The sequence below is a fragment of the Ammospiza caudacuta genome, chromosome 19 (assembly GCF_027887145.1).
Source record: "Ammospiza caudacuta isolate bAmmCau1 chromosome 19, bAmmCau1.pri, whole genome shotgun sequence".
Classification (NCBI taxonomy): domain Eukaryota; kingdom Metazoa; phylum Chordata; class Aves; order Passeriformes; family Passerellidae; genus Ammospiza; species Ammospiza caudacuta.
Genome location: NC_080611.1, coordinates 12,046,128 through 12,058,321, shown reverse-complemented (window position 1 = coordinate 12,058,321; position 12,194 = coordinate 12,046,128). Strand labels below are relative to the sequence as shown.

The 12,194-nt window shown below is 60.8% G+C and overlaps 1 protein-coding gene across 1 annotated transcript; it reads right to left on the bottom strand.

Moving 5' to 3' along the window:
• Nucleotides 1–10,898, bottom strand: CEP131 (centrosomal protein 131). Its single transcript, XM_058817363.1, has 25 exons — nucleotides 10,689–10,898; nucleotides 9,973–10,058; nucleotides 9,083–9,197; nucleotides 8,857–8,975; nucleotides 8,641–8,754; nucleotides 8,393–8,545; nucleotides 8,100–8,217; nucleotides 7,183–7,299; nucleotides 6,385–6,553; nucleotides 6,186–6,286; nucleotides 5,890–6,072; nucleotides 5,377–5,568; nucleotides 5,142–5,279; nucleotides 4,740–4,865; nucleotides 4,545–4,661; nucleotides 3,130–3,232; nucleotides 2,707–2,908; nucleotides 2,369–2,476; nucleotides 2,140–2,257; nucleotides 1,946–2,020; nucleotides 1,720–1,862; nucleotides 1,259–1,436; nucleotides 1,028–1,170; nucleotides 323–383; nucleotides 1–226 (listed from the first exon to the last, which is right to left on the bottom strand). The coding sequence occupies exons 1-25, from the start codon at nucleotides 10,857–10,859 to the stop codon at nucleotides 158–160; spliced, it is 3,219 nt and encodes a 1,072-aa protein (XP_058673346.1). The 5' UTR covers nucleotides 10,860–10,898; the 3' UTR covers nucleotides 1–157.
• Between the last annotated feature and the right edge of the window lie 1,296 nt (nucleotides 10,899–12,194).

The following is a 12,194-nucleotide window of genomic DNA, read 5'->3' as shown; positions in this document are numbered from 1 at the left end:
CCCAACAATCCAAAGGCCACCGAGTGTCCCAGCACGGCCAGGGCACTGGGAGCAGGCTGTGGAGACGAGGGGAGGAGGGAGGGGAGGAGGGAGGGGAGGAGGGAGGGGAGGGCCCGAGCCCGGCCCAGCCCCGCTCCCTGCCCGCAGGATGTCACTGTCACTCGGCTGCCAGCTCCCGCTGCCGCTGCAGCAGCGATTCCAGCAGGCTGGCTCTCTGCACGGCCGCCTGCACAGGGCACAGCACAGGGCACAGCACAGGGCACAGGGAGCTCGCCGTGCCCGCCCAGCCACAGCCAGGCCAGGGCCAGGAGCCCTCACTCACCTCGTACTGCTTCCGCAGGCTGCTCATGCTCTCCTCCTTCCTCAGCACTGCTGCCTTCACCCTGACATGGACACGGGGGCTGAGCATCCCCCCGTGAGTGCCAAACACGGGGCTGGGCCTGCCCCAGGGGGGACTGCAGCCCTGGGAGCTCAGCCCCTCTCCCCCAGCTGCAGCTGGGCTCCACGTGCCATCACACACTGGCAGCACCTTTATTCCACCGTGTAGTGTGGACTAACTTGTCTACAGGAAGAAAGGCACATTAGCTTCCTAAGGTTTAACTACCACAGCATTTTGGGGATGTCCCAGCTGCCCTCAGCCCCTGGGGCTGTGCCCTGACCCTGGGCTCTGCCCCTCTGGAGAAGATCACATGGCTGCAGTCACAGGTATCATGTGTGAGCCACAGAGAGCCCCCAGGAGGTGACAGTGATGCTGGCCAGGGCTCCTGCCAGGGAGGAACGCACACAGAGCTGCGCTCCACTGGCCTCTCCTGGCACTCATGTCCTCCATGCAGGCACAGGAGCAGCCCTGGGGACACGACGGCACAGAGCAGGCCAGCAGTGACAAGGGACAGAATTCAGGGTGGCTGAACAGCAGCCAGTTCAGACAATTGGCTTTCTGCCTGGTTTGCCTGGACAGGCCTGGAAGCTCGGGAAGTGTTCCCAAGGATGCAGCACTGAGCTCCTGAACCCCACCTGGGCTCCTCACCTCCTGTGCACCTCCTCCAGCTCCTGGTCCTTCTCCCTCAGCAGCCTGTCCAGCTCCAGGTGCTGCCGGGCCCTCAGCTCCGCCATCTCTGCCTTCAGCCGCGCGTTCTCCTCCTCCATACCCACCAGTCTGCCCGCAAATTCCTGCCAGATCCCCTCAGTCAGGCCCCTGTGCCCTGGGACAGCTGCTCCCACTCACCCAGGCAGGGCCCTGGCTGTGCTCCTGGCTCACCTTGCGCATCTCCTCCAGCTCCTGCTCCTTGTGCTTCAGCAGCCCCTGCAGCCGCGTGCTCTCCCCCTCCAGCTCGGCCAGCCGCCCCTTGAGCTCGTTGCAGCGCTCCTGCAGCTTCCTCTCCGAGTGCTCCAGCTCCTGCAGCTCCACCTCGTACTTGTCCCGGATCCTTTTGATCCTGTGGGCAGGAAGGACGGGCAGCTTGGCTCATCCTGCTGCTGCCTGGTTCGTCCCAGCCCCATCCCTGCTGCAGGAGGGATCAGGACACAGCAGCCAGAGCAGAGCTGTCCCACAAGAGATCCAGGGCTGTTTCCTCAGGTGAGAGGTAAACTCTGTCCCTGTGAGCTGCTCCCTCCTGCAGTAACACTGCTCCAGAGCTCTCTGGAGAGATGCCCAGGGGACAGGGAGAAGGGCCCAGCCTCTGGAGGACCTGGGAGCTCCCTCGTCCCTGTCCCCCTCACCTGCTCTCCGCTGCCCTCTCGCACTCCTCCTTGGCCAAGGATGTGTCGGCCTCCAGGCGCTGGATCACCAGCTCGATCTCTTTGTCCCTCTCCTTCCTCATCTCCTCCCGCAGCTCCCGCTCCCGGGACAGCAGCCAGGCTTCCTGCAATGGAGACAGCAAACGTGGCCTCAAATTCCTCTTAGGGCCCATGGGTGGCACCTTTGGAGGACAGCTCTTGCCATTACCTCCTTCTTCACGTAGTTGGCCTCCCAGGCTTGCTTCTCCAGCTCCAGCTGCTCCTTCAGCACCTTCAGCTCTGCCTGTGAGGAGAAGGGAAAACAACAGCTCAGCCCTGGGAGTAGCTGTTGGGACTGCTCCTATTGGGTCCAAGGCTTGGTGGTGCCAGCACCCAAGGGGCTGGAGGTGAGGGGAACCAGACCTGGTGCCGCCTCTCCTGCTCCTCCTTCTCCTTGGCGTACTCGTCCCGCAGTGCCCGGGTCAGGGCTGAGCTGTTGGCCTCCAGCTGCCGCCGCAGCTCCTCTGCCTCTGCCCGCTGCCTGCACAGACACAGCTCCCAGCATCCACACCAGCCCTTCTCCCATGGAAATCCTGCCCAGGGAGCCCGGCCCCACAGTTCAGGGCTGCCCCCAGACCCCCAGGCTGCCCACCTGGCTGCTTGCTGGCTCAGCCGCTCCTTCTCCTCGGCCACCTCGGCATAGAGGCGGCGCCGCTGCAGCTCCAGCGCCTGCTCCTCCTGCTCCAGCTGCTGCTCACACCTGTGGGACACACACACACTGCAGGATGTGCCTTCGAGCACTCTCCATGATGCCAGAGGATGCTCCCAGCTCAGCAGCATCTCCCACTTGAGGCTGCTGGAGATAAAAAGGGCTGCTCCCCATGGAGCTGCAAATAATGGGATATAACAATAATCCCAGCAGCAGCCTGGTGCTGGACAGCACCCCAGATCTGTGAGCCCCAAAGCAGTGCTGAACCCAGGGTGACCCACCTCTGGCGGGCCCGCTCGCGCTCCCGCTGGCTCTGCTCCTCCTTCTCCCTCTCGAGCAGCCCCCGCAGCTCCTGCGCCTGCCGCCCGTAGTGCAGCGCCGCCCGCTCGTCCGACTGCAGCAGCTCGGCCTCGTGCAGCAGCTTCAGCTGCCGGATGTCCTCACGGTGCTTGGCCAGCAGCTTCTGGATCTCTGGCTCCAGCCCTGGCACAGGGGAAGGATGGGCATGGCTCAGGCTGGATCCCACAGGTACCCTCAGCCGGCTCAAGGGGCTGCCAGGAACAGGGCATGAGCACAGAGGGGGCATCTGCTCCACCAAAACCAGGGAGCAAACACTGCCCACAGCAAGGAGCTCTCCCCAACCTCTCCTGCACCACCCTGGCACTGCCCTGGCTCCAGCTGCTGCTGAGGGAACCTGCCCGTACCTTTCACGGTGATTTCTTTGATCTTTTTGGTTTTCTCCTCAATCCACTTCTCCCGCCGGACTTTCTCGGTTGCGCTCATGAGTTCCTTCAGCTTCTTAATCTCCTGTTTGGAGGCAAATGGGAAAAGCTCAGCGAAGCTGGGAGAGAAAAGCCCTGGGAGCTGGGCTGTTGGGAAGCTGTGGAGCGGCACAGCCCTGGCCAGGTGTGCTCTTCCAGCTCAGAGAAGTGGCCACACACTCAGTACCTTCTCCTCCATCCCCTCGGGAAATGCTCACTGCCAAGACCTGAGAGCACCAACAGAGAGGGAAGGGGAACTGGGGGCTGCCCAGGGTCCCTGCATGCAGGGCAGCCCATCTGTCCCTGTGTGCTGGTGCTTTCCTCTCCAGCCTTCCCTCTCCCTGCCATGGAAAACCCCCTGGCAGGGGCTGGAGCAGGGCCAGAGCAGGCCAGGGCATGAGAGCAGAGGGCAAGGCACAAAAGAGAGCAAAGACCAGATTTACCTCACAAAAGGGGCCCAAAGTGCGCCAGACCTGGGGAGAAAGAAAGGAGGGGATGGAGAGAGAGAGAGAGAGAAGGGGAATGGTGGCAGAGAGGCAAATCCACAGAGCCGTGTCTGTGGGAGCCACGGGCAGGGCAGAGCTGGGCAGGAGTCCATGGGGGTGAGAGGAGACAGCACAAGGGACAGGGACAGGGACAAGCCAAGGACTGGCCAGGAGAAGCCTGTGTGACTGGAGTCTGCTCCAGAGACCAAGGGACCCCCACGGTCTGTTCAGGCATGAGCTCAGCTCCAAGGTCAAGGACAAGGAGGGACTAGGATGGCAGAGCAGGGATGAGCCCAGTGGTGCTGCCCTCCTGCCAGGCCTGGCACAGGGCGAGCTGAGCTGTCTCCATCTGCAGGAGAAGCAAAATTCCTCCATGGCATTGGGTTTGTGCCAGCACTGCACCCTGGGCACCCCCAGCCTGGGACAGCTCTGCCTTCAGTGGGATTGTGGAATCGCAGAATGGTTTGGGTTGGAAGGGACCTTACAGCTCATCCAGTTCCAACGCCTGCCATGGGCAGGGACACCCTCCACTATCCCAGGCTGCTCCAAGTCCTGTCCAGCCTGGCCTTGGACACTTCCAGGGATGGAGCAACCTGTGCCAGGTGTGTGGGAAGGGTCTCTCCAAGCAGAGCCAGGGAGCTCACACTGCCCCTTGGTCAGTGCCATGCTCCTGGCCTTGGGCAGCAAAGGACAGGAGCCTTGTGGGGAGCCAGGACAAAGCTCTGTGGTGACAGGGACCTTCTGTGCACAGGGAAGAGCTCCTTGGAGTGTCCAGGTCCCACTGAGGTGGCAGAGATTGTCCTGCTCTGGGCAGTGGTCCCATTTGAGCAAAATCAGCACACAAATGTCCCCCCATCCTCCCTGTCCCCTCACCAGCTCGTGCTGCTCCTGCATCTGGTTGATCTTCTGGCCATACTTTTGGTCCACTTGTTTGAGCTCTGCCACCACGGCCTCACACTTCTCACTCAGCACCTTCTTGTCATCGAGGAGCTGGGCAGGGCAAGGAGGCAGCATCAGGCAGGTGCAGCCACCTCAGGCTCTGCCTTCAGGAGCTGGGATGAGGGTTACCTGGTCAATGAAGGCCAGGTGCCTCTGGATGGCTGCCTCATACTGCTCCCTCTGCAGCCTGAGCTGCTGGCTGAGCTCCTTCTCGGTCTGTTTGACGTGGCGGTCGGTCAGTTCTCTCTGCTGGGTCTGTGGGGTCACACAGGTCAGACACCACATGGAAATCACCAACAGGCCAGGAAAATGAGGGACAGAGCTAAAGCAAAGCCCTGGGGCTCACATCTCCCACTCCTGTCAGCAAGAACACCCAGCCCCCCATGACAGAGAAGGGAGCTCAGCCCAGGTCCCAGCCAGGTGATCTTTATGGTCCCCTCCAACACAAAGAATTCCATGATTCTGTAAAATCAAGGGACAGTCCTGATCCTGTGCTTCATAGCCCAAGAACCATGAGTGAGGCTGACACACCAGAGCAGTCTGCAGCAGGCTGATGGCTCTCTTCTTCTCCTCCACCTCCAGCTTCAGCCTCATCATGGAGCTTGTCACCTCCGTGGCAACCGCTGACACCTGCTCCACGTGAGCCAGCTCCTCGTCCAACAGGAAGCTCTGCCACAGCAGAAGGAACATGACAAGAAGGTGGTGGAACCACCTGGGATGAGGACAGGGAGATGGGGGATGATTCCCACACCACAGACAGACTCACCTCCCGCTGCGTGGCTGAGGCAGCTGACCTGGGCCTCTCCTGCTCCGACTTCTCCATCTCATCCAGGAAACTGATGATGCTTTGGAGCTTGGCCTCTGAGAGCAGAGCCCCGTCCTCAGGGACCCCTGGAGGGTGGTTCAGCTTCCCAAACTTCTCCAAGTTATCAGCAGTCAGGGAGTTGGAGCTGGGCTCCTGCTGGGAATGGTGTGGTGGATGAGCACCCAGGGGAAGGTTTGGGAGAAGAGGTCCTGGCTTGTCTCCATCACTGCAGCCCAGTAACCAGCCTGATCCTCTGGGCTAAACCCTGCCCCACCACCAGCCTTTGCATGGCTTGCTGTTCCTTGCAAACATTCAAGCCCTCAGTGCACCAAACAATTCCTCTACCACCTCCATCTCCTCCTCCAAATTCCTCCACCACCCACTCCAAGCTCCTCCCGGCAGGGCCCGGCTGTTTCTCCCCAGTCAGCCGTCACTGCCCAAGGATGGGCACAGCAGCCTCGTGCCCCAGCTCACCCTGTCCATCCAGGCATATCTGTCCTTCTTGAGGAGCTTGGGTGGGGGCAGCAGCTCTGGCTCCTCCTCCAGCAGCCTGAGCGTGTCCAGCAGCTCGTTGAGAGTGACCTTGGATGGAGCCCTGCTGCCAACAGCCACTGCTGTCTCCAGGTCCTCGTTACCTGTCTCCCTGGAGCTCACATCCTAAGGGAGAAGATGAGAGAGTTTTCTGGCTCTCCCCAGAAGCCAGCAAAGGCCTGATGGTGCCCTGGCACAGCAGCTGCTGCCAGGGTCCCCAAAAGCACAGCCAGACCCACCTGCAGTTTGTCCTCTGCCCCAGGGTCCTGCAAGGGCACAGAGCCAAGAGCTCCCAGGCTGCTTCCTTCCAGCTCCGAGGCTGCTGAGGGGGAATTGGCCTCTGCAGGAACCAGGCTGCACTCAGGAACTGGCCCCAGGCAGCTCCTCAGAGCAAACCCCTCATTCCCAAAGCTTTGGGGACACTCCCCAGGGACTCACCGGCGTTGTTGGCTTTGGTGAGGCTGCTGGCTGGGCTGGCATTCTTGGCTGAGGCAGGTTTGGCACCAGGCTTCTTCTTGGGCACCCTCCTGCTCTCCTTCACCAGCACCTGCTCCTCTGCCGAGCGCTTCGTCTCCGAGGCCTTCTGGGCCCTTTTCTGCTGCAGCTCCTGCGGGGACAGAGGAGCCATGGATGTCCTGAAGCCTTGGGAAGGCACAAGCCTGTGTTTGCAAGGCTGTGGCAGTGTTTTTGTATTCTCCAGATGCTCACTGATGTGTCTCCCCCAACCCCCTCCCCTGATGGAACACATTTCCAATTAGGGCAAAGAAAATTTGGGGTTTAAAACATCCCCAGCTTTACTGCCAACTCCTGCAGCCTGTGCCAGCCCCATCTGCACCACCAGCTGCAAGAGCGGGGTGACAATGACGTGTTGCTTCCTGCCAAGGGACATGGAGTGGTACTCAGCCCTCCCATAGGGAACCTGCTCCTGAGGAGGGTCCCACTCCCAGGGCACACACATCCTCGGCCATTCCACGGAGCCTGGAGTGTCCCTGTCTCAACATGGTCACCATTTTCCTGAGAACCACACAAAAACCAGCACTGTCTTCCCAGGCTCAGAGTGAGCTGCCAAGGCTTGGCAGGAGCACAGCAGGAAACTGCTCTGTGGCACCTCCATTTCCATTCCCCAGGCTGGCTCTGCTCCTGCCCCATGCCAAGGCTCTGGAGATGCAGAGAGGGCTCTCTGCCTTGCTGGATGATGCCAGCAAATGGTGTCACACAGGGCTGGCCTGGCCCTACCTGGATGGCAGCGTGCCGGGCCAGCCGTGCCTTCTCCTCTCGGATCTTCCTGCGCTCCTCCTCCTTCCTCTCCTGCAAATCCAGGATATTCCCCTCCTCCATCTGCTGCTGCCTTTCCTGACAGAGAGGAGGGTCGAAAATGTTACTGAGAGTTCTCCAGCACCCACCACTGAGAAGTGTGAGGGGCACCCACACCTGGGTCACCCCACAATATCCAGGCTTTCCATCCTCTCCTCAGCAGTGCGCCTGGAACCCTGGGCTTGGTGGTTTTTCCATCCTCTCCTTCCTCAGCACAGCTCCACTTTGGAGCAGCTCATTTTCTCCAGATCCTCAATGCAATTATTATTATTATTATTATTATTATTATTATTATTACTATTATTATATTATCATCTGGGTCTGCCACCACCGAGGAGACAAGGCTTAAAAATAGACTCACACGCAAGAGCAACAGAGCTTTTCATTACTGGGATAAATAATTGAACACAAGGAAACACAAATAGCTGTGAAACCTCGTCACTCTAACAGGCAGCTCCTTAGGGATTCATTAAGATGAGCAGAGATGGGGCATCCCTTCTCTGGCCAGCAGTGAGGCCCAGACAGTGCCAATTCAGGGAGACTGGTGCTGCTGCGGCCAGGATCTGACTGCTCCCAGTCACAGGGCTGGGGGAGCTGGAGCTGTGTGGTGCTGAGCCTCAGCTCCTGCTGGAATCCAGCCAGGCTAATCCCTGGACACAGCTCTGAGGGAACAGGACCCTCCCCAGCTCTCTGGACCACGGCAGGGCTGGTTGGATGCAAAGCCAGAGCCCCCGCGACTCTCAGAGCCCAGGTCTGGGGATGAAAGGGACCCCAAGTCAGTGGCCAGCGGGCCATGGCTGTTGGGTGGTCTGGGCTACAGAGCAGGGGACAGGACCAACCTCTCTCTTGGCAGCCATCAGGCGCCCCAGAGCCGCAGCCGCCGTCCTGTGCCGCTGCGAGTGGCGCCGGTACCAGCGCTGGATGGTGACAGCAGCCATGTTCACCCGCTGGATGAACCTGTGGGGACAGCCAGGGAGGCTCAGCACAGCCCCAGGGCCAGCAGAGCACAGCACTGGCACCTGCAGGTGCGCTAAGAGCGGCCTTTCCCCAGAGTGAAATGCCACAGGAGAAGAACAGGCTCCCCTGGAGCTCCTCACAGCTCCTGGCACCGTCCTCCTGCTCCTTCCCTCACCTCTCAGCCTCCTCCTCGGTCACCTCCCTCCTCCGGGGAACGCTGCTGTTGTTGTTGTGGGTCATGATGTTGTTGCTGGAGAAATTCTTCTGAGATTTCACAAGGCTGCTGCTGCCTTCCCCGTCCTCGTTCGAGGCTGCTTTGACAACATTGCTGGGACAGGAGATGAAGCCACTCAGCCCCGTCCTGTGCCACACACGGCCCCAGGGCCAGCCCAGCTGCAGAGCCAGGACACCCCCCACACTCACTTGAGGGAACTGGGAGCCTGGTTGGAGCTCTTGGGAGCAGGGCCCTTCTCAGCAGTGGAGTAGTTGTTGTGCACCATGGTGGTGACGCAGTTGCCCATCGCGCCCTTGTTGCTCCTTGTGTGGGGAGACAGGAGTGTCAGGAACAGCAGCTTCCCCCTCCAGGTGTTTTCTCCATGCAGTGGCACCCACTCTCCCCCTCAGGGCCCTCTGCCCTACCTGTTGTTGGCAGTGAAGTTGGCAGCCAGGAGCACTGTGGCTTCCTTCCTCCTCATGCCCGTGGGTGGCTCGAGGCCGTGGGAGCCAGAGGGGCCCGGGAACACTCGGGGCTGGTCATCCTGCCATGGGGTCAGCAGGGATAAGGACACCAAACCCACCTCCTCAAACACCACCAGGAGCACAGAGCCAGCCTGGCCCACCCGCTCCCAGAGCCTGCCGTCCTCACCAAGATATTCCAGGTGGTTTTCTTTTCTGGGGAGGTTTTGCTCAGAGCTGCCAATTTCTTCCTTCCTATTGGGTCACCCTCAAAGAAGGCCAGGAAGTCTCCTGTCTGCTCAGAGCTTCATCCAGACCCAGGGAAGGCAGAGAGGAGAGAACAGAGATAACTGTGGGATAACTCACAGCCACAGGACACACTCTGGCTATGTAGTGCACTTGGAAATCCCAGTGTGACAGGGGAGAAAGAGGCTGGAGAATCATTACATGGCCACAAAATCCATCAATGATTTGTTTTTACACAGAGCTTTGGGTTCCAGGGTGGTGTGTGGTGATGGGGATGGGCACAGACAAACAGGAGAATGGAAAATTCCAGCTCAGAGGGCACTGGGAAGAGAGAACTTTTGTCTCCTCACACAGCCCAGTTATGGCCTGGAAGCTCCATGAGGGCTGTTGGAATCAAATGGAATGGTTTTTGTCACAGCCACAGAAATACACTCCATTTCCCCAAACAGAAATTCTTCCCTGTGATGGTGGAGAGGCCTTGGCACAGGTTGCCCACAGAATCTGGGCACTACTCTGACAGAGAAGTGTCCCAGGCCAGACCGGATGGAGCTCGGAGCAACCTGGTCTTGGGGAAGGTGATCCTGCATGGGACTTTAGGGTCAGGCCATTCCGTGATCCTATGGAACCCTAAACAAGGAACCTCCTCTTCAAAAAAATAACCAAAACACCAGACTTTGGTTTTCCAGGGCCAGGCTTTAACTCCTGAAGCGCATGACAGAGCTCAGGGTATTCTGGAAAGGCTCCTGTTCCCTCCCCAGGACCAGGGAGGTTGGACACAGGACTGGGGTGTCCCCCAGTGCCACCCAGAGGACAGAGGGACACACGGGGCTGTACCTGTGGGAGCTGTTCACCCGCTGGTTCACCTGGGTGGTGCTGTTGGACCTGCGCAGGTTGTTCATGGCCCGGGATCCTGCATCCTCCTGTGGAGAGCAGGGACAAATCCAGCAGGGACAAACCCAGCAGGGACAAACCCAGCAGCCACGTTCAGGATCAGCTCAGGCAGGCTCCCCACCCTCGCAGCCAGGGGGACACGGAGTTCCCAGCCCCCCAGGGCTGCCAGGCTCCCCTTGAGGCAGTGGGCAACGCCACCTTGCTCGGGCACTGCTGAGCCAGCAGGAACACGTTCCTCAGCACAAGCTCCTGGGAACACGGGTGTGGGAATGCTGCCAAGGGATTACTCAGCAGGAGCCCAGGCTGGATCCTGCTGGGTCCTGACAGAGCCCAGCAAGCACCCGGGGCTCGCTCCCTCTGTGAAACCCCCTCTCAGGAGCACCCAATGTGGCAGGAACAGGGGCAGGCTGGGCCCGGCACCCCGGCAGGAGACACCAGGAAATCGGGAGTTTGCAGATGGAAATGGGCACAGGGAGGTGAAGAGCGAGGAAGGGAAAAGAGGGAATCCTGAAACTTGCTCTTCTGCACCCAGCAGGGAGCCACGAGCAGTGATTGCCAAAGGCAGGACCAGAACAAAGCCAGGCTGGGGCCGGGGGAACCACGGTGAGAGGGACGTGGCTGTGCCTGGAGCCATCAGGAGGGGCAGGACAGGGGCTCACCGTGGCGTTCCTCTTGGCTTTGCCATCAGCAGCCACGGACACAGAGCGTGCCACCAGCTTGGCAGCAGAGGCGCTGCCGGGGCGCCGCGACACCGGCGCCGGGAGCCCCGTCAGGATCAGCTCTGCCACGTCAGAGCTCGGGACAGAGCAGCAGCTCCGGGTGCTCTTCATGCTGGAGCAGCAGGAAGGAGCCCTGGAAGCACAGCACGGCGCAGAGAGAGGGGAAGGCATGGAGCAGCCAGCCTGGAACAGGAGCTGCAGCAAACACCGGCACTAAGGGCTGGAACTGCTCCCCAGCAGGACAAAACCTCCAAATTGCCACATGGCAAATAAGCCACAGCACAGCCCTGGAGAGGCTCCAGGAGAGCTCCTCACTGCTTTCAGCCAGCCCTGCGGCTGCTGTCACATTGATGGGCCAGGATTCCAGCCAAGGACTGAAGGGAGGGAAAAGCCCTGCTCCCCATCCCGGGCTGGGAGGATGCAGAGGGGAAAAGGTGGGAATGTGCTGCCCTGAGCTGGGAGGGGGCCCAGCTCTTCCAGAGAGCTGATCCAGGAAAAGACCAGACTCCTTTATCTCTTTACATTTATTGCCCACACTGTCCCTAAACCTCTCCCCTGGCAGCCCTGGCCTCTCCTCTCAGGCTCCACCACAGCCTTGGCAGTGCCTCGGGCTCCACAGCCTGGGGAAACAAACGGCTCTCATGGAAACCGCTGGGCTCAGGCAGGAAAACGGGCTCAGGAGCCCAGGCCAGCACAGCCCCCTGAGCCCCCAGCCCCCCCAAACCCCCAAAGCTCAGACTCCACAGCCCCCCAGCCCCCTTATAACCCAGAGGCAAGCCCTGAAGCTCCGAAATCCCTGAGCCCCTCAGGATCACCCAGGTCCCACACTTTCCCTCTAAGCTCCCAAAACCCAGACCCCCCAAATTCCCCACTCCCAGGATGCAGCACCCCAGCCACAGCTCCAAGCCCAATCTCCCAGTTCCTGGATGCCCCCAGGACGCCCCAGGACCCCCATGCCCGGGTCCCCAGCCCCCCAAGCCCCAGACCCCCACCAAGAGCCGCAGGGCTCCCAACCCCAAACCCTCCATGGCCCCCAGACTCCCCCCCAGGACGCTCAGCACACCCAGCCCCAAGCTGCCCACAACCCCAGCCCATATCCCCAGGCCCTCATGACCCAGATCCCTCCAGGCCCCCCCAGATCCCAATCCCCGCGGACCCCCAGCCCAGACCCCGAGCTCTCCAAGCCCCCCTAGACCGCAGCCCCCGGCCTCTCACCACCACGGTACCGGGCCCCACGCACCCACAGCCGGGTGAGACCCCCGCGGCCCGGGGACGATGCCGAGAGCGGGGCGCGGGCCCTGCCCCGCTGCCCCTGGAGCTCCCTTGGCGCCCCCGGACCCCCCTCAGCCGCCATTAAACGCCCCCATCCCCTCACCTACGGCCGCGCTCCGGACACAGCCATTGGGCGGGGCTGCCGGCCAGCAGCCAATGGGAAGGGAGGAGAGG

Excerpts from the sequence above, each read along its gene's own strand:
- CEP131 (XM_058817363.1), bottom strand. The coding sequence starts at position 10,859 with ATGAAGAGCACCCGGAGCTGCTGCTCTGTCCCGAGCTCTGACGTGGCA. Across the intron at positions 5,280-5,376 it reads CCTCAGCCACGCAGCGGGAG|AGCTTCCTGTTGGACGAGGA; the intron begins GTGAGTCTGTCT and ends CTGCTGTGGCAG. Across the intron at positions 4,662-4,739 it reads ACCTGGCCTTCATTGACCAG|CTCCTCGATGACAAGAAGGT; the intron begins GTAACCCTCATC and ends TGCCCTGCCCAG.